A 17,846-nucleotide genomic window follows, 5' to 3' on the forward strand; every position below is an offset into this window, starting at 1 on the left:
TCAGACATTATTTAATTCGCACACCACATGCGACACTCGTCGAATTACAAAAATCGCATAAATAACTCCGCTGGGTAATTGGCAAAACAATTGAGTATTTTTAGTGGCCGAAAGCAGTTTTAACTCGAAATCTCTCGGTCAGCCAGCTGGGGGCAAGCTGTCAGCGGCAGACGGACAATAATTTTCCGTTTTTCCAATTTTCCATTCACCATTATCAATTTTTCATGTGGACAATAAAATCGACGACTGCGTTTGGGTGGCAAATGAGAAAATATGCAGACAAATATAATTAAAAAACCATTTATAATCATTTTCAAGCAAATCCCAGTTGACCTTCCCCCACTCCCACTATTGCTACCAAAAACCCCGCAGGAACACTTGAAGCCTGACAAGTTTCCAGCTCGAGGGAAAGTGAAATAAAATAGGAGAAGAAATAAATACCGATGGCTAGGATACCCTAAAAGTTTCCTTTTTTGTTAAGGATGTGGAATAAAACATTAAATATTCAAACTGTCCATTAACATACATAATTCTAAATTTAATATCTATGTATATTCAGATATCATAAGCCCGAAAAATCTAAAATGGAAATTATTATTGTTGTTTAGATAGAAACCTCGCCTTTAATGGATATAAGGTTCTTGGTTCGATTCCCATCGCTGTCCAATTCAAAACGTAATACCCTCGGCGAGGACATTATAAATCGAGGAGCCAGCGCCCATAAATACACGCACATGAAGGAGACTTCGCCGCATCCCACATACCAAAACGACATTGAGTTTGAATTATGTCAGCGCAGCAATAAATTGTCCAGGGCATTAAATTAAAATCTATGTATATTAGATATCGGGTAAAGAAAAACTGCGGAAAAGGCATTAGGAGGACGTATAAATTTCAATTTCACTATTATAAGAGCCACTAGAGTAAGCCCCTCAATGATGATGTCCAAAATAAAGAAAAACAGTTTAGCACTGAACCAAACTGGTCCTTTCCTATTTATATTTATAGAAATAGTCTATAAATATGTGCTCTTTAGACGGAGTTGCAAAACTAGATCGCTACTTTTAAAATAAAAGATCTTAATGCTAAGTATAATTGGTTAAAAAAAATGGTATTCACTTTTATTATTGTACTTATTAATTCTTCTCAATTTCTTCCTCTAGATACACAAACTTTGCAAATTTTAGTAATTCAGTGAAATGCGAAATTTTAGCTTTATTTTCAGTTTATCATTCAAACTTATCTTTTTTGAGCTCGAGGCTAACTAATAAAGAAATTCAGCAATATAAATTTATGTATTAGCTACTTCCACCACGATTAATATAAATCTGGGGATTTAAGGATGTTTCAAGTTTTGAATTAACATGTTTGAGACACCAATGTTCTCTACTAATCCTTGAAGATTTTTGTCCAAGGATGAAAACACTGTAGCTTGTCTTAAATAATATTTATTTTTTCTACGATTACAAAAAAAATGATCCTCTTACATAAAACTATACCTGAATATAAAGCATATTCAACATTACCTACTGAACTTTTCAAGGCCTCTATTTTGAGGATATTTCTGACATTATTCATTTTGGCATCTTGTCAGTTACAAAATCGATTTATTCCAGCGGCTTTACAATGTTTTGCTAAATTTAAAATGTGGTCGCGGTTTGTTATAAAATGTATTTACATACTAAGGTAAAACCAGGGGGAATCTATATTGGAACCTACTGAACTACGTTGTGTGAGGATGAAATGTGACATGTAAAGGAAATATATTGAATCATTTTAGAGACCTATCCGGAACAACCGCGACATCCGCAGTGAACGCACTCGACAATACGACCCTCCTCCAGTTTGGATTTTGGCACCCGGCAGATACAGTTCGTCCCGAAATTGGTGTCTCTCGTCTGGATGCAGCGAAGGCAGCAGAGGTTCTCGTACCCGGACTTCTTCCACTTGGCGATCAAATTGCCATCGGCGATCTTCTCCTTGAGACAATAGTCGTACAGTTCCCGGCTAATGGCCTTTCGGCGGTAGAACAGATCGTATATGTAACGAGTCTTCTGGTGATGGATCTTGAAAATGGGCCACAACGATTCCGTTATGCGTTTTCCCTCATGCGGTTCCGTTTCGGCTGTTTAAAAAAAATATGATAATTTGCTAGTTTTACATTATTTTCCGAAAAAGCCACGCTTCTTTTACCTTCGCGCATTTTTTGCTCCAGTTCCTCTAGAGTGGGTTCGATCAGTTCCCAACCATCTGGTGGGGGTTTTCGACTGCGCCGCACCTTGGGCATTTTAAATAATCAATTTAGGACGTATAAATGTAGCTTTCAACGCACAAATCTCATTAAAATCTTGAAAATTAATTGTGAAGTGAAACGAACAGCTGTCCCCTAGCGACGACACATGAAAGTGTTGAAAAACGCCAAGCACGCCTATCGAGCACGAATTATCGATAAATGGAGCACAAGTCGATAGCACTTAATTGTTTTTGTTGTTTTCCTGGAGACGCGTGTGTGTGTTTTGCCCGTGTGATAATTTATTTATTTTCCCGTTCCGTTTGTTTATGCACTATAATTTAAATTCGGTTTTAGCACAGAAGCAGGAGTAAGTAAAAATTAGTGAAAAAACGAGAACCAATTTAATTATAGTGAGTGCGCAATTGTGTTGTTGCTGTGTGGGTGCATAAGTGTGTAACACTTAAAAAATTGTTTTTAAACCAAGCTTTCATTCATAAAAAAACAATAACGAAAAGGGGGCGGCGAAAGAGAAGGAGAAGTGAAAGGCGAAGGGAAGAGATGAAGGAACAGAAACAACAATAACATTTTGGCCTTCGTCTATTGCTAGTCCCCTCTCGCTTGCACACACACACTCGTGCAATCAGCGCCCACATAACGGACCTACGTTTTGGTTTTACTTTTCATTTTTGTTACTTGATTTTTTTTTAGTGTTTTTGTGAAATTCTACAGTAATTCGCTGTATTATTTTGAGTGCTTGGCACAACAAATAACCAAATAAACCAAACTATTAAAGCTCCCACACAACTGCAAATGCAAATCCACCCCCAATTCCCAGTGTGTGTGTAATGATCGCAACAAATCAGTTTTGCTTTTCTCGTTTTGCACATTCCACACCGTTTCTTTTTTGTTCCCTATTCATACTTACATATGTGCAATAACAGTCACCGCCAATAAACAATATTCCCACGTATGACCCATTGTTTATCTTAAGAGAAGCCCAAAGACTTTCACACACTTATCGATAAGATAAAATTTAAAGTAAATTAAACTGCTCATAATGCAACAGCTGTGGCTAAAATAATAGTGCTAAACGGACAGCTGTCTTATTTTCTCAGTGAATTTTAAACTTATTTGAATGCGCAACTTATTCGGCAATCCCAATCGGAATTAAATATTCATTAAAGGACATATCAGGTGGCTTCATTCACAAACAATTTTAAACATTATGACAATTTTGTATGTTTAGTTTCGAAGGCAAGGCAAGGCGTTCATATAATATTTCATATGTATTTGTCTAACAGTTTCCGTTATAATAAAAAATAGCATTGGGTTTCTGGTGAAATAGTTTTAAGTTTGCTCACCACTGTACCTGCATTACAAATAGCCGTTAATTGAGGCGCAAATATTTGTTGCTGTCTCCTCCCTGTCTCGTCCCTCCCTTTAGTGAGCAAGCGAGATGGAAAGCTGAGTGACAGGGCATTGGCTTTCGTAATTGACGTCTGCCCTTGACCAAGGCCTAAAAACAAAACAAAATAAAACCAAAAACCGAGGCACTGAAATCGAAACCATGGTTACAAACAAAACCATTGTTCACGCTGCTTTTAAGTCATTCCTACATCTAAATGCGAATTTAAAGGAAGCATTAGCAAAACACTTCTCTCTCTCTTCTTTGTTTTTTCAAACAGTCGAGATCGATTATATATGTACATACATATGTAAAAAAAAGTGCCCTTATAAAAATTTAAAAAAAATTCTTAAATACATGGTAGAAATCAATTACAATCGCGTGGTTTATTTGTAACAAAATTGGGTTAAAAACATTTGAATTCCGTTAAATGAGAAGCTTTAAATTATTTTAAAGTAGCCATTACACACGGTATATAGGAGATCCCAATTAGAGCTAACCGCGTGATGCGTTTCCCATGCGATTTCAGACGTCACAGACGTTACAAACAAAATTAGGAAATAGGGCCAGGGTACAGAGACAATTTCAGCGTAGTTCAAATGACTTGATCACGATTATTGTACACACAATCACCCACTTTTTAGTGACCTGATTTGCTTTCCACCCAGTGGTGTTTTGCTTCGTTTTGGTTCGACTTTTATGCATGTTTGTATAATTGGGACTTTTTAAAAGCCATAGTGAGAATATACACACCTATTTCTAATCTTATTTTTAAAAAATTGCTTATATGTAAATAAGTTCTTTTCAGACACTTTTAAAATACACTTTAAACTACCCATTGCCATCCATTAAATGTTAAATATTTATGTATGTTCATTAATTAACTGGCGCCCAGCCATTGAACTAGTTGACAGCTTGGGATCTATTTGAGGCCAGTAACAAACTGATATCAAATGTCACACAGTCCCATTAATAATGCAAAGCTATTTAAATTCCTACATTGCGCAGTTCTACAGACAGTGGAAAATGTGAAAAGCGGATGGGAAAACGTTTGCAATTGAGAATAAACAACTCAGAACGCTATAGTCAAGTGGATCGACAATCAGATACTCGTTAATTAGATGTCAATGGGCGTAATAACTTTTCAATCTCAGCGTCCATACAGACAGTAAAAGCTAGATAGGCTTATGCGTACAAAAGTAGGCGTGTCAATTTTTAAACAACGATATCTCTGCGTATTTATTACAATTACAACAAAAATGTTATTCTAGAATTTTACTCTAAGAGTAACGGAATAAAATATATTCTTAAATCTCAATTGAAATGTCAGGAAATATGACTTAACACAATAAAGGCTTCAGACTTTTATAAAATAGAAGAATAAAATAAAATTTGCATAAGCAATTTAACATAAAAAAGTCAACTGCGGGACAAGCTTAAATTTAAGAAATATTTCCGGAAATTGATAAATACTTGAAATGAGGAAATAAGTCGAATAAAATGTGTGAAAGGAAAAAATACTACGCATTTGTCAAGCGTGCTTTTTGCGACTTGATAATCAGGATTACCAGTGTATAGAATGCATAATAAAACAAACAAATACTTTTTGTTTGTAGTATGGTAATATTTAAAATTTAAACTTTAAGCTTTAGTTCATGAATCCAAAGTAGAATTTGTAATCTTTTGTTTGTGCCATTTTAACCAAATCAAATTTGTCTTCTTTTGGTCTTCAGCCAGCAACGGCTGCACCATGGAGCCCCCAGCTGCTGGCAATCTGCTGGAGATCATGGACCTGGCCCGCACCCTTCGCCAGGAGCAGCTCTTCATCCAGCAGGAACAGGCGGCCTTTGCCCACCTCACAGGGGCGTTGGAAACCAATGCAGGGACCATAACCAAGGTGGGTTCTTGGGATTCGTGACTGCAATAGCTTCTAATACTCCTACCTTTCCCAGTTGGCCTTTGTGTGTGCCCAGCAGCGACAGATCCTCAATGAGCTGCTTCTAGCGCGTACGGATCACGATCCCTTGCTCTCCTGCCGCAGAGCGAGTGCCTACGACAGTGCCCAGTTCGTGGACGCCAAGCAGTTGCTGCCCTACGAGGTAAGGATTGCAATAATACTTACTACAATGGACTGATAGCAAAACTATTCTCGTTTGCAGCACGCGTTGGCCTACGAGGACCTGTTCAACTACCTGTACAATACACCCTATTTGTTGGCCCTTTCCCTGGCCACCGCAGATCGCTTGTCCCTGCTTTCGCCCAGCCAACTTGGCCAAATTATCAACACCATTGCCGCGGGTCTTTATGGCAATGCCATCAACACCAAGGACGTGGAGCTGCTGCTCAAGTTGCTGCGGGAACTAATTGAAATCCAATTGCTGACCAGCGAACAGCCCAGGCGTTTGTTGCGGACCAACAGCAGCTCCTTTGCTCGGCTGTATCAGCGCCTGGTGGAGAGCTTGTTCTCGGCGAGAATATTCCTAACCGCCGCCCTGCACGCCCCCCTGATGGGCGTGCTAAGTGAGCACGAGGTCTGGCTGGACCTCGATCCGCACAAGCTGATGCAGACCTTTACGCCAAAGGAGAGGGAGAAACGCTTTGGCCGCGAAGGCGATGACGAGTACCAGCGGAACGTTTCCAGGTTCCATGCGGAAACGCTGGGCAAACTGCACTCACATGTCCAGCACTTTGTGAAGAGTCTGCAGCAGAGCTGGGCCCTCTTTCCAAGCTCTCTGAGATGGCTGCTCCAGACGCTGAGCCAGCAGCTCCGCCAGTCGCTGCGGCACGAGGAGCAGGAGATCCGGCAGCTGCTCACCGATCTAGTATTCACACACTTTATTTCGCCAGCGATTGCGAGTGCCGATCTGCTGGGAATCATCGACGTCAATGTGAGCGAACGCATGCGGCACAACCTCAACCAGATCGTGAGACTGCTCCAGCGGCTGGCGCTGAACGACGAGGACAGCGAGCTGGTGCAGCTCATGGAGCTGCTGATGCTGGGTCAGACTGGCGAGGACGTGGTGGCCATTCTGCCGCAACAGAGCGACTTCGAGCGCTCCCAGCTGGCGATCAACCAAAGGGAACTGGCGCAGCTGGTGGAGTTCTTTCGCCTGCTGACCGCTCGCGAGGAGTACGACATATCCGCCGAGGAGCGTCAGCGATTGCAGCGGATTCTCAGCAGGATACCCAAGCAGCAACAGCAGCAGCAGCAGCACGTTCCACCGGATGTCCCAGATGTTTCCCGAGAGAGTCCCGAGAAGAGCAAAAAGAGCAACAAGAGTCTGATGAGTCTGGGCAAAGCCACCAAAAAGAAGCTGGCCAAGGGCATGAGCTTCAGCAGCGGCAGCGCCAGCAACCACCACAATCCTCCGCCGCCAGTGGAGCCCCTCCTCACCAATGGCCAGGCGAACACCTCGAACGGCAGCGGCGGCGGCGGCGGTGAACTCGAACAAAGCTCCTCGCACAGCGGCAGCAACACCAGCCTGAGTTCCTGCGGAGCCAACATACCGGTCATACCGATCATACCGATCGTCAACGATCCCCTGGACCTGTCCTCCTGCTCCGAGCCCGTGTTGGTGTTCAGCATCTACAACGCGGCAGCCAAGAACAAGCTGAAGCCCCTGACGGAGGAGGAGGTGCTCAAGATGAACTGCATCGGTCAGGACGGCAGCAATCTCCTGCCAGCGGTGGTCACCACGGCTCCCTTGGCGCCGTCCTCGAACAACGACGATGTGAGCAGTCTGGAGGCGATGCGGAGGCCGCAGGACGATGCCTCGATCGGGAACTCGGACAACCTGGAGGCCATTAGCGAGGCAGCGCACTCGGTGGCCAGTTCGCTGGACCTGGAGGAGCAGCAGGAGCGCGATGTCCACGAGAACGAGGACAACCTGTCCGACATGGTATCGGCAAACGTTTCGGGCCGTGGAACGCCCAATATCAGTGGCCGGGACACACCCTCCTCGCAGGTGACCGACGGCGATGGCGCTGGCGGGGACCTGGCCCACCACCACGGTGTCCATGCCCGGGCGGCCGCCAATCCCCAGATGCAGAAGATGCTGCTCTCCAAGGCCAGGTCGGACATCGAGGACAAGTTCTGCAAGTTCGAGCTGAAGAAGTTCGAGGGGGACGAGAACGTGAGCATCATTTCGGACACCTGGTCCACGGATGTGCTGGCCTCGGACTCGGAGAACACCCTGGACGCCACCGTGAGCGAGCGCGGCGACAGGGACAGGAACTTCTCCACGCCGCTGATACCCTCCGCCGTGGTCCTGCCAGGCGACAATAACTTCGTGGTGGAGGCACTGGCTCGGGCTGGTCGCGTGCCGGGCGTGCACGGTCCCCAGCTGGATGCCTCGGACCAGCGGTCGGAGAGCAACTGGAGCACCGACGTCCTGGCCAGCGACTCGGAGAAGCTGGCCGAAATCGACACGGACGACAATGTCTCCATCACGGCCAAATCTGATACGGCGGCACCGCAGGCGGCGGTTCTGGGCGACGACGACGACGACGAGGACGAGCAGACCCCAGGCAGCAGTGGCGACGGGGAACCGGATCCGGATCGGGATCGGGGCAACGGCAGCGAACGCAGCCAGGAGGACTCGGCCTTCTTCGATGCGGTGAACTCGTACGAGGACGCCAATCTCTACCAGGGCGCCTCGTCGCTGGCCAGGAGCTCGGTGCGGACCAGCTACCATGTGCTGGGCGGCGAGAGCAGCTTCCAGCAGCAGTACAAGTGCAGCGGAGCGGACTCCAGTGGGCGGAAGACCACGCCGCTCATGGGCACCTCCTGCATGCGCCGGCAAACTTCGGCGGAGAGCAGCATCAGCAACCAGAGCCTGAACCTCGAGGAGCCGCCGGCGCCGATGGGCAAGCACCACCACCACCACCGGGAGCACCACCATCGCGACCATCATCACCACCACCGCGAGCGGGAGCGGGAGCGATCTGCTCTGAAGAAGAAGAAGCACCAGCAGCACGAGAAGGAGCACCGCGACCTCATCGACTTCAGCGACTGCAGCGAGGACAAGGAGGAGCTGGCGAGGAGCAAGGAGCTGGATCAGCCGCCCGGCTTGGTTCAGCAGGTGCTGGACATGATTAGCCAGGACGAACAGGTCGGCGGAGGAGGAGCTGGAGCTGGTAGCTCAACGCCGAATGTGGAGCACCGGCGCATTTCCATCGAGCAACGCTCGGCCATCATAGACGGGCGGCGGAACGGCATCCTGGCGGGCAGCATGCGGCGCCACCAGAGCCTCAACTACGAGAACCACGAGATCATGCTAAACTCCATGCTGCCCAAAACGGATGACGACAAGCAGGAGATGCTGCTGTGCGTGCAGACCCAACAGCTGCAGCTGGAGGAGCGACGGGGATCCGGCAACTTGAGGCCGGAAACAGAGGCCTCCGGCGGCGCAGGAGGATCGGGCCTGAAGCCGCCCGCCAAGGCCACCGGCGCCATACCAAAGAGCATCAGCTTCGATGCCAGTGCGGACAAGGAGAAGCAGCCCTACCACCGCGACAGGGACAGGGATCGCGAGCGAGATCGGGAGCGGGATCGGGATCGGGAACGCGATCGGGAAAGAGATCGCGAGCGGGATCGGGATCGGGAGCGAGATCGGGAGCGGGAACGCGAGCGTGACCACCACGGCGCTGGAATTTTCAACAAGCTGAAGCAGGGCATCTTCAAGAACCGGCGAGGGACGAGTGCCAAGAACCAGAGCAGCGCCAATTCGCCCATGGTGGTCAGCTCCAACCCGCAGACGGACAATCGCAGCGTTAGCTTTGATCCGAGCGCCGGATGCGACAACTTCGGCACCCACTACTGTGATACGAGCGAGGACATCCTGGCCAAGTACCGTCGCAAGGTGAGCAGCTCCAGCGAGGCCACCAACTCGGATTCCACGGGCAACGGCGGCGGAGGCGGAGGAGGAGGCGTGTTGACGGGCTCCGACGGAGCGGCTGTCCACCTCCACAAGCATATGAATGGAGGGTGAGTGAACAGGATCTTCGCCAAATCACTCCAATAAGGGGTTAACTCATTTTGCTCTGCTTTTTAGGCAAATCCCTGGCGTGGCCTTCGCCAGCGTGAAGCAGAAGCTCCGGACGGTGCTCTCCCGAACGGATTTGCACAGCGGCGACTTCCGGCAGACCTCGACCACGAGCCCAACGATGGCGACGCCGCTGCAGATCTACCTGCAGATCCAGCTGGCGCAGTGCATCAGCCTGCAGCGCCTGCCGCAGATCTCGCACGTGGCGGAGGCGCTGCGCTGCCTGGCGCAGCTGGAGCGACCGCAGCACGGCCAGCTGCTGGCGGAGCTGCAGCGGGACCTGGAGCGGCGGCAGAGCTACCTGCAGTACCTGATGCGCCACCGGCAGCAGCTGCTGCTCCGATCGGAGCAGCTGGAGCACCTGGAGGCGCGGCTGCGCGGCGAGGCGCGCAGCAGTCAGCGGTGCTTGCTGCAGGCGCTGGTCAGGATGTACTTGGCGTGGGCGCGCCAGCAGGAGAAGCTGGAGCAGTTCCAGGCCGAGTTCGGCCAGCTGAGCGCCAGCGACGAGCGCGTGGAGCTCACCGAGGAGTTCGTGGAGTCGCTGCTGCAGGAGCTGCGCTCCAGCGCCGACCTGCAGGACGAGTGGCAGGTGAGCGCCGCGCGCGTGGCCATCGAGCGCATGCTGCTGGAGCAGATGTACGAGCAGGTGATGTTCCCCAACGAGGACGCGGACGTGTCGCGCGACGAGGTGCTCTCCGCGCACATCGGCAAGCTGCAGCGGTTCGTGCATCCAGCGCATCCGGCGCTGCGCATCGCCCAGGAATACTTGGGCGAGGCTCCCTGGACGTTTGCCCAACAGCAGCTGTGCTACATGGCCGCCTACAAGACGCCGCGCGAGAAGCTGCAGTGCATCATCAAGTGGGTGAAGGACATACATATCCATAGCAGTGTTTGCTTAACTAACCATTGAATCTTACCAGCTGCATCTCGAGCATCATGAGCCTGCTGCGAATGTCCAGTGGTCGCGTGCCCGCGGCGGATGATCTGCTGCCCGTTCTCATATACGTAGTGATAATGGTGAGTGTTCCAAGGAATGTATTCCACTAATTCCGACTAATTGGGTATTCGTACTCTACTTTGCAGGCCAACCCCCCCTATCTGCTGTCCACCGTGGAGTACATCAGCTGCTTCCTGGGCAAGAAGCTCGAGGGCGAGGACGAGTTTTACTGGACGCTCTTCGGCTCCGTGGTGAAGTTCATCAAGACCATGGACTACCTGGACTAGCGTTACTCGTCCGGGGTTGGTGGGGTTAGGTGGCCGCCGTCTTTGTAGAGTTCTTTAGCGCTTTGTTGTGTTGTAGGCACACCTACCTATCCCACTCCTCCATTCGAGATTTTCTATATTTATATGTGTATCTCTGTCGGATGTTTGTGTAAAAATTCGTTGAACCCTAGGCTAAGTTAAGAACTGCGGCAGACGAGACATAATCCAATCCAACCCAACCCGTGTGCACTCACGGAGTCACGGCGATCCGGAGAAGGAGGAATCGACGGCGAAGGGGAATGCCAATGCTGAAGAGGGGATCTAGTTTTAGGTTAACATTGAACGCTAGGAGGCCTCGCCTTATGGATATCCATGATATATAGTGAACTAGAGAACATATTCTTCTATTTATATATACACGTACATAGATAATGCATGTTTATCGGATCGGTCTAGCCACTGTCATAAGTATGTTTCGGAAACGAACTGCAACTTAATATTCCTTATTGTGTAACACAAAATAAAAAACCAATTTCGAATTGCTCCACTGATTATTTCACTGCAGTTTTTAGGGAGGTTCATCTGTACATTCAACAAGTTTGGAGAATTATTATATTCTGTAAAAGTGCAACGAGTAGAAACTTCTTTGGATTCAAGAAATTATTTAAACTTACCTTTTGAAATACCAGATAGAAACGAAAACAAAGTTTGTAAACATTTACATTAGCTTTGTATATATTTTGTCGGGGTTTCATTTTGTCCATTTTTTGCCCGTCTTTAATATTACAATTTGACTTTCGTTCGTAAGGTATGCAATAAACAACCAAAAAAATAAAGGATCGGTTTTAAAACTAAAAGCGAGTACAACTAAAAACGTTCGACGTAATACTTTGAGTCAGAGATTATTGCACAGTAATTGCATTGCAAGCAACCGAGGAGAAGCTAAGCGATAAATAGTACTAATACAAGGCCTCAATAAATTAATAAATAACAAAAACACAATTAATACGTAATCCGTAATGAGTAAGTAAGTAAAAAGTAACCGAACTAAAGTTAAATTTGTAACTGTGCGCCGTTGCTCGACTTGAATGTCTTGAGTACAAAGTTGCCGCGTCGCTAAAATCATTTAACGTCTTTGACTAACAAGCGTGAAAGTATCGTATATATATATATATATGTTCTATAAATCGTAGCAGAAGGTCGTAATTAGGTAGTGACTAAACATGTACACGGGTTCATCGGCATCAGCAGAAGCTTCTTAATAAAAATTTGATCGGTTCGGTTCGGCTCGGTTCACCGCCCGCCTGTCTTCTCTTCTTTTTCTGCACTAGGCCATTAGCAGCTCCTCGTGCAGGCCGTCGGCATCCAGGGACTTGTTCGACTTGAACATGAAGTTGTTGTCGCTGGAGCCCTGCGACTTCGAACTGGAGGTCATGTTATACAGGTCGTCGAGGTCCTGGCTGCGGCGATAGCTGCGGCAAAGCAATTATTTAGATTAGATTTGGGTTCAATGCAAGAGGGGATTTCAACTGGGACTCACGTGCTAAGTGGCCTGCTGTAGGTGGACATGGCCGGGCTGGCCGGATTGTTATTGCTGTGGTTGCTGTTGCTGTTGCTGTCGTTGTCAGCGTTGTCGTGGTTGTAGAGATCGCAGTTGTCCAAGTACTCGGAGCGCAGGTACGTGTCCAGGTCGTTGTCGCACTCGTCCTCCTGATCGGCGTAGTCCTGCTCGTTGTCCTGGTCCTGCTGCGACTCCACCATGCAGAGCCACTGCGAGTTGTGGTTGCGGAACTTTTCCAGCTGTCATGGGAACGGATCCATGAGTAAATTACAAAACAGGTTCACCCAGCATGGCCATAATGCAAATGGCAAATGGCGACCCACTTACCTTGATGCGCTTGGCCCACTCGCTGTCACTTATGGCGATTATGTCCAAGCAGTAGTCGCACACCTTGCGGATCTCCTCGTTCTTGTCGTGCATCAGATCGATCAGATAGGCGGGCGACTCCGTCTCCTTGATCATGTACTCCCTGGTGCTCTCGTGCCGCAGGATCTGCTGGAACACGAAGATGATCTGAAGCACGATCTCGTCGTCCTCCTGCTTGGCCTTCAGCAGCTCGATCAGCGAAATGACCACCTTGGCGCGGCAGAAGAGCAGGGCGCACAGCTCGTCGCAGGCACAGGTGCCCAGGTAAACAATCGTGTCCAGCACAAGGTCGTCCATGCGGGAGCAGGGCACCAGGAGCTGCCGGATCCAGGGAATCAGCTGGAAGTTCTGCAGGATCTGCGAGTAGTCCAAGTCGGTGAGGGCCAGGTTGCCCAAGATGCCCAGGCACTCCACGATGAACGCCTCGTCGTCGCAGATGGTCAAGATGCGCGCCAGATCGCCCACATAGTCGATGAACTGCAGCTGCAGGGACTCGTGCTGCGAGAGATTCCGCAGCAGCTTCATCAGCAGGGCGTCCTGGTACTTGAAGGCCCGATCCATCAGGCTGTGCAGCCGTTGGCCCTCCACCATGATCTGGGCGTTGCGGCGGTTCAGCGAGAGATTGATGCACAGGGCAATGAGATCGAGATCGACCTTGACATTCAGGTTGAGGATTATGGCGTCGGTGGCCATTTGCACGCACTCCGTTTGCGTGAACATCCCCTTCACCTTGTCGTCCAGGCTCATGTGGTAGAGGATTTTGACGGCGATGCCGTGGTGCTTCTCATCGTTGATGAACATCACCAGCATGGGCAGGTAGCCGGCGGCGATCATCTTGCGACGCAGGCCGCCGTCGAAGGAGAGATTGAAGACCAGCTTCAAGGTGACCTGCACCAGATCCGTGTGCGTGCTCTGGAACAATCGCGGCAGCTTGGCCACGATGTTTAGCGCGCCCATCTCGTCCTTGTTGTCGCCCACGATGGACAGCTTCTTGAGGAACGTGCTGACGAGCATCAGGAGATCGATGTTCTGGCGATCCAGCGCCTTGACCAGCATCTTGACAATGTGCTTGCGGCGCATCTTCTCCTCCAGCTTCACGTTCTCGGCCATGTTCAGCAGCAGGTAGAAGGCCACGCGCAGCAGCTGCTCCTGCTTCTTGGCGAAGATCTTCAGCTGCTTGTTCAGCCGGTCGATTTCCTCCTTCTTGACCTTGGGATCGTTCCTGTCCAGCGACTCGTTGCTCTGGGCCTTGAACTCAGCGGGCACGGCCGGAGGATCGCCGGCAGGGGAGCCGCCGGCGCAGAGCGCCTCATGGTAGCTGCTGTTCAGGATCTGGCTCTTGATCAGCGACGACGACATGGAGCCGTGGAAGCTGCTCCAGTTGCCCGACTTGGGCCGCTGCTTCAGCTCCGGAATGCGACGGCGTGGAGGTTCCATCTGCAAGTGACCCAATCAATTATTTGACTCTTTCAAAGCATAAATCGACAACGTACCTCCTTGGGCTTCTCCTCGTTCATGATGTCTAGGAAGTCGTCGGTGCTGCGGTTCAGCTTCTCCTTGCTGGCCTTCGCCGAGTGCGGAGTGGAGGATCCGTTGGGCTGCTTGCGCACATCCAGCTCGTTCCGCATCGTTTCGTAGCGACGCAGCTCGTAGTCGATCACGTCCATGCACAGTGATCCAATCTAATGCATGTTGAATAGTAATTAGGATTAAATAGCTTAACACACTTCGAAGACATTAATGCAAGACTTATTTGTGGGCAGGAAACTAAAAGTTTAATGCTTTTAAACCTTTGCAAGCTTTAATCAGAGTTGAAAACAAAGTCAAGTGCTTTGGGTAGAGGTAAAATCAATCTTTTCCTTCCTTTTCAAAATACCAGTTGCAATTTAAAATGACTCAGTGCCATTGCGATAGTTCGTCATTAGCTTTGTTTACCTAAATTCACCTTCTCAATTTTTCTTTAACATGATTTATATATGTTTTTTAGATTTAACCACAAGGGTAGACCCACCTTGTATTGCACTATAAGTGGATGGAACTTGGTGTAGGTGGAGAAGCAGAAGAAGATGTAGATTATGTTGGTGGAGAGATCCAAGGATTTGCGCCAATCCTCGCGGAGAACACGCGACAAGGCGCTGAGGCAGGCTTCTAAAATAGTCAAATATATTCATGAGCAAAGTTTCACTTTAGCTTCTTCCTCCTTCCCACCATTCTTTTCCAGCTCCTCAAGATTATCCGGGTTGCGCGCCATCTGGAGAATCATGGCCGAGCCCCGGATGCGTTCGCCCAGCTCCTCGTACAACAGTTCCACGTACTCATCGATGTTGTTGATGGACACATCCGCCGTGGGCGTGGCGGCACTCAGGGCATTCGACCCACCGTTGGTGGCTCCTGTGGATCCCGCTGCGCTCCCAGTGCTGCTGCTCATCGCCGCCACACTGCTGTGCGATCGGGCTGAGGACCGGGTGTGCGAGGTGTGCAGCGCCGCCGATCGCCGGGTGTGAGTGTTGTTGTCCGGAATATCTAATTGAAGTTTACTTAATTAGTTATCTTGTTTAGAACAATTGGGGTTTTGAATGATTCATTACCATTGCTGGCATTGTCCTTGCGATTCTTCAGGTAGAAGATGATCTGCTCAACGTCATTCAGCTGCGACTTGTGGATGAGGTCGCACTTTTCCACCACCTCGCGAGCTAATGCCGCCGGATCTGTTTTTGCGTTCAACGAGCGCAGTCGAATGATTTTTTGACAGTGCTTAAGGAATTGAAAAAATGTAATCTATTAGGATCGTCTTAATAAGTAAGGCCAATAATAATCCACAAGTAATCCAACATTTCTGATACGTCGCTCTTATTTACCTCCTATTTAAACAGAAATTAACGTATAACTAGTTCTTATTATCTTATTAAAATATTTCTTTTTCCGGATATTTTGAAGGTCCCAATTATTTAAGATTTGCTATCGAAAATAATATTTTAAATATTAATTTTCATAAAAATAATACAAATTAATTAGACGCCTTTTTTAATGTAAGTCAAGCTTTACTTAACTCAATTATTAAAACCACTACAAACAAGATGCCTTTTTTTTTTATGTAAGTCAAGCTTTACTTAACTCAATCATTAAAACCACTACAAGATGCCCTCCAAATATTAATGCTTAGAATTTTTGAGTATACATAATTAATTTTCTAAAGCTTTTAAAGATGTTTAAATCAACGTCTGAGATAGTTTAAAACTCAGGAAATAGTTTGGGAATATTTCAGTGGGCACTTATGTATATACACATTCATTCATATGACCGCATCAGATTTAAAGTAAAAAATTTTACGGTCGCCAAGATTTCTGGCAAATAAGCAACAAAAAAGACTTACTATTTATTTATGGTAGTGAACAACCAACGAAAAAGAGCGAAAAAAGGCCTGAAAACGTGAATTGAGGTTGAAGACCCGCCAACTGCTTTTGGGCATCGTTACTCACTACTCGATACTTGAGCGCGACCCGTCATCGACCCCGTTGTTGCGTTATCGATTGGCCTGCTCAATGTCAGCCACTGCCCCCGCCCCCTAACCCTTTCAGGTGGTGCACAGAGAAAAAATCCTGTCTTATAAGATCAAGAAGTTTAAATTCATAAGTTATGGATCAAAAGTAAGAATAAAATGAAATATTCTAAAAGTAACGGTGTGTGGCTTTATATTTATATTTATAGAACTGGCTTACTTAATACCTTATTTTTGTCCTCTGCAAAAATTTCCAGACATTCAAAATTTGTCATGATTTAATTTTAATTGTTTTCCTAGTTTGTTACTCTAGTTAATTGTAACACTCAGACTATAATTTTAGTTTTAAAATTTCCTTAAATTTATTTTTCTGTAATAATTGACCTAACTTTGTTGTACATATATATATTTCCTGAACCAATATTGGTTTTGTGTTTTGCTTTTAATTCTTCAACTTTATTTCAGTGCACCCAAGCATCTTGTATATTCTCACCTTCTTCTCCTCGATCATCGGATTGTTGGGCTCCCCGAAGACGGTGGCCTCCAATTGGTAGTTGACAATCAGCGCCTTATCCGTGGGATGCGGTTCGATGGATCCGCCTTTCCACCTCCTGGTTGTTTTGGTTTTTGTATGGATTAAGAACGAACAATTTGTTGGATCAATCATAAATTATGCGGGTCAATGCGTAATGAGGTAATAGTACTGCTATTGGTTACACTCCACTCCAAACGAAGTGATTCTACATTTGGGTTCTTTAATTTATGCCTTTATGAATAAAATATCAAAGGACCATTCAAACTCAACAAACAAAAACTATTATTAATGACAACGGGGAAACGTAAAGGCAAAATGGAAAATCAATAACGAGCAGAGGCAAGGTGATTTCGGCTCTCTTTCTGACGTATGACGGTGTTTTTTTTTTTTTTTTTTTGCTATTTCTTTTGTTCTGCCACTTGTACACCCACGCAAAAAACAAACAAATACGCACACACACGCACGCTCTAAACCATACATACGCACTTTTTAATAAACTTGGCGTCATCGTTTGTTTGCATTGTTGTTGGCGAACGCAAAGAATTTGTCAAATTGTTTATGAAAGCCCCAAGCTTTTCCTCGGTGGGCGGCGGCGGGGGGTGACGCGGACTGGGACTCTTTTGCAGCTGCTGCTCTCGTTGCGCTCTCTTTTGCTCGCACAAGTCGCCGGCAATCGCATTTATTATGTAATAGACGTAGTGGATCACAATTGGCAGCAGCACCAAGCCCGAGATTATTTGCAAAATTAATAACAAAACAAATTGCATGCGATTGCGCTGCGACTCCCGATTTCCGCTCGATTCAGTGTTACCAGGTGGTGGTGAGACGGAGTTTGCTTACACTGAAATATGGAAACATCGATGTTTTTAAATACTTCGCAGTCATCGATGTTTAACGGAAACTATTGTGGCGTTGTCACCTTTAAAACAAAACATCGATAGCTTAGCTAAGACACCATCCCAACTTAACGAATGTATCCTCCTATGTTAGCGAATACACC

At 47.2% G+C, this 17,846-nt stretch overlaps 3 protein-coding genes across 3 annotated transcripts; 1 reads left to right on the forward strand and 2 right to left on the reverse strand.

Annotated features, from left to right (window-relative positions):
• Positions 1-1,086: 1,086 nt before the first annotated feature.
• On the reverse strand, positions 1,087-2,402 carry LOC108091078 (protein BUD31 homolog). Its single transcript, XM_017190081.2, has 2 exons — positions 2,194-2,402; positions 1,087-2,125 (listed from the first exon to the last, which is right to left on the reverse strand). Exons 1-2 carry the CDS (start codon positions 2,285-2,287, stop codon positions 1,785-1,787), a joined length of 435 nt encoding a protein of 144 aa, XP_017045570.1. The 5' UTR covers positions 2,288-2,402; the 3' UTR covers positions 1,087-1,784.
• Positions 2,403-2,476: 74 nt separating this feature from the next.
• LOC108091076 (receptor-mediated endocytosis protein 6 homolog) lies at positions 2,477-11,439 on the forward strand. The gene is made up of 7 exons (XM_017190078.1): positions 2,477-2,600; positions 5,372-5,535; positions 5,591-5,737; positions 5,798-9,624; positions 9,692-10,540; positions 10,603-10,699; positions 10,766-11,439. The coding sequence occupies exons 2-7, from the start codon at positions 5,389-5,391 to the stop codon at positions 10,904-10,906; spliced, it is 5,208 nt and encodes a 1,735-aa protein (XP_017045567.1). The 5' UTR covers positions 2,477-2,600; positions 5,372-5,388; the 3' UTR covers positions 10,907-11,439.
• Positions 11,440-11,602: 163 nt separating this feature from the next.
• Positions 11,603-17,687, reverse strand: LOC108091077 (kinesin-associated protein 3). The gene is made up of 9 exons (XM_017190080.2): positions 17,333-17,687; positions 16,805-16,922; positions 15,401-15,566; positions 15,021-15,335; positions 14,824-14,960; positions 14,306-14,494; positions 12,774-14,249; positions 12,426-12,685; positions 11,603-12,357 (listed from the first exon to the last, which is right to left on the reverse strand). Exons 1-9 carry the CDS (start codon positions 17,611-17,613, stop codon positions 12,213-12,215), a joined length of 3,087 nt encoding a protein of 1,028 aa, XP_017045569.1. The 5' UTR covers positions 17,614-17,687; the 3' UTR covers positions 11,603-12,212.
• Between the last annotated feature and the right edge of the window lie 159 nt (positions 17,688-17,846).

This window comes from Drosophila ficusphila, unplaced genomic scaffold (assembly GCF_018152265.1).
Source record: "Drosophila ficusphila isolate 14025-0441.05 unplaced genomic scaffold, ASM1815226v1 contig_198, whole genome shotgun sequence".
Taxonomy (NCBI): domain Eukaryota; kingdom Metazoa; phylum Arthropoda; class Insecta; order Diptera; family Drosophilidae; genus Drosophila; species Drosophila ficusphila.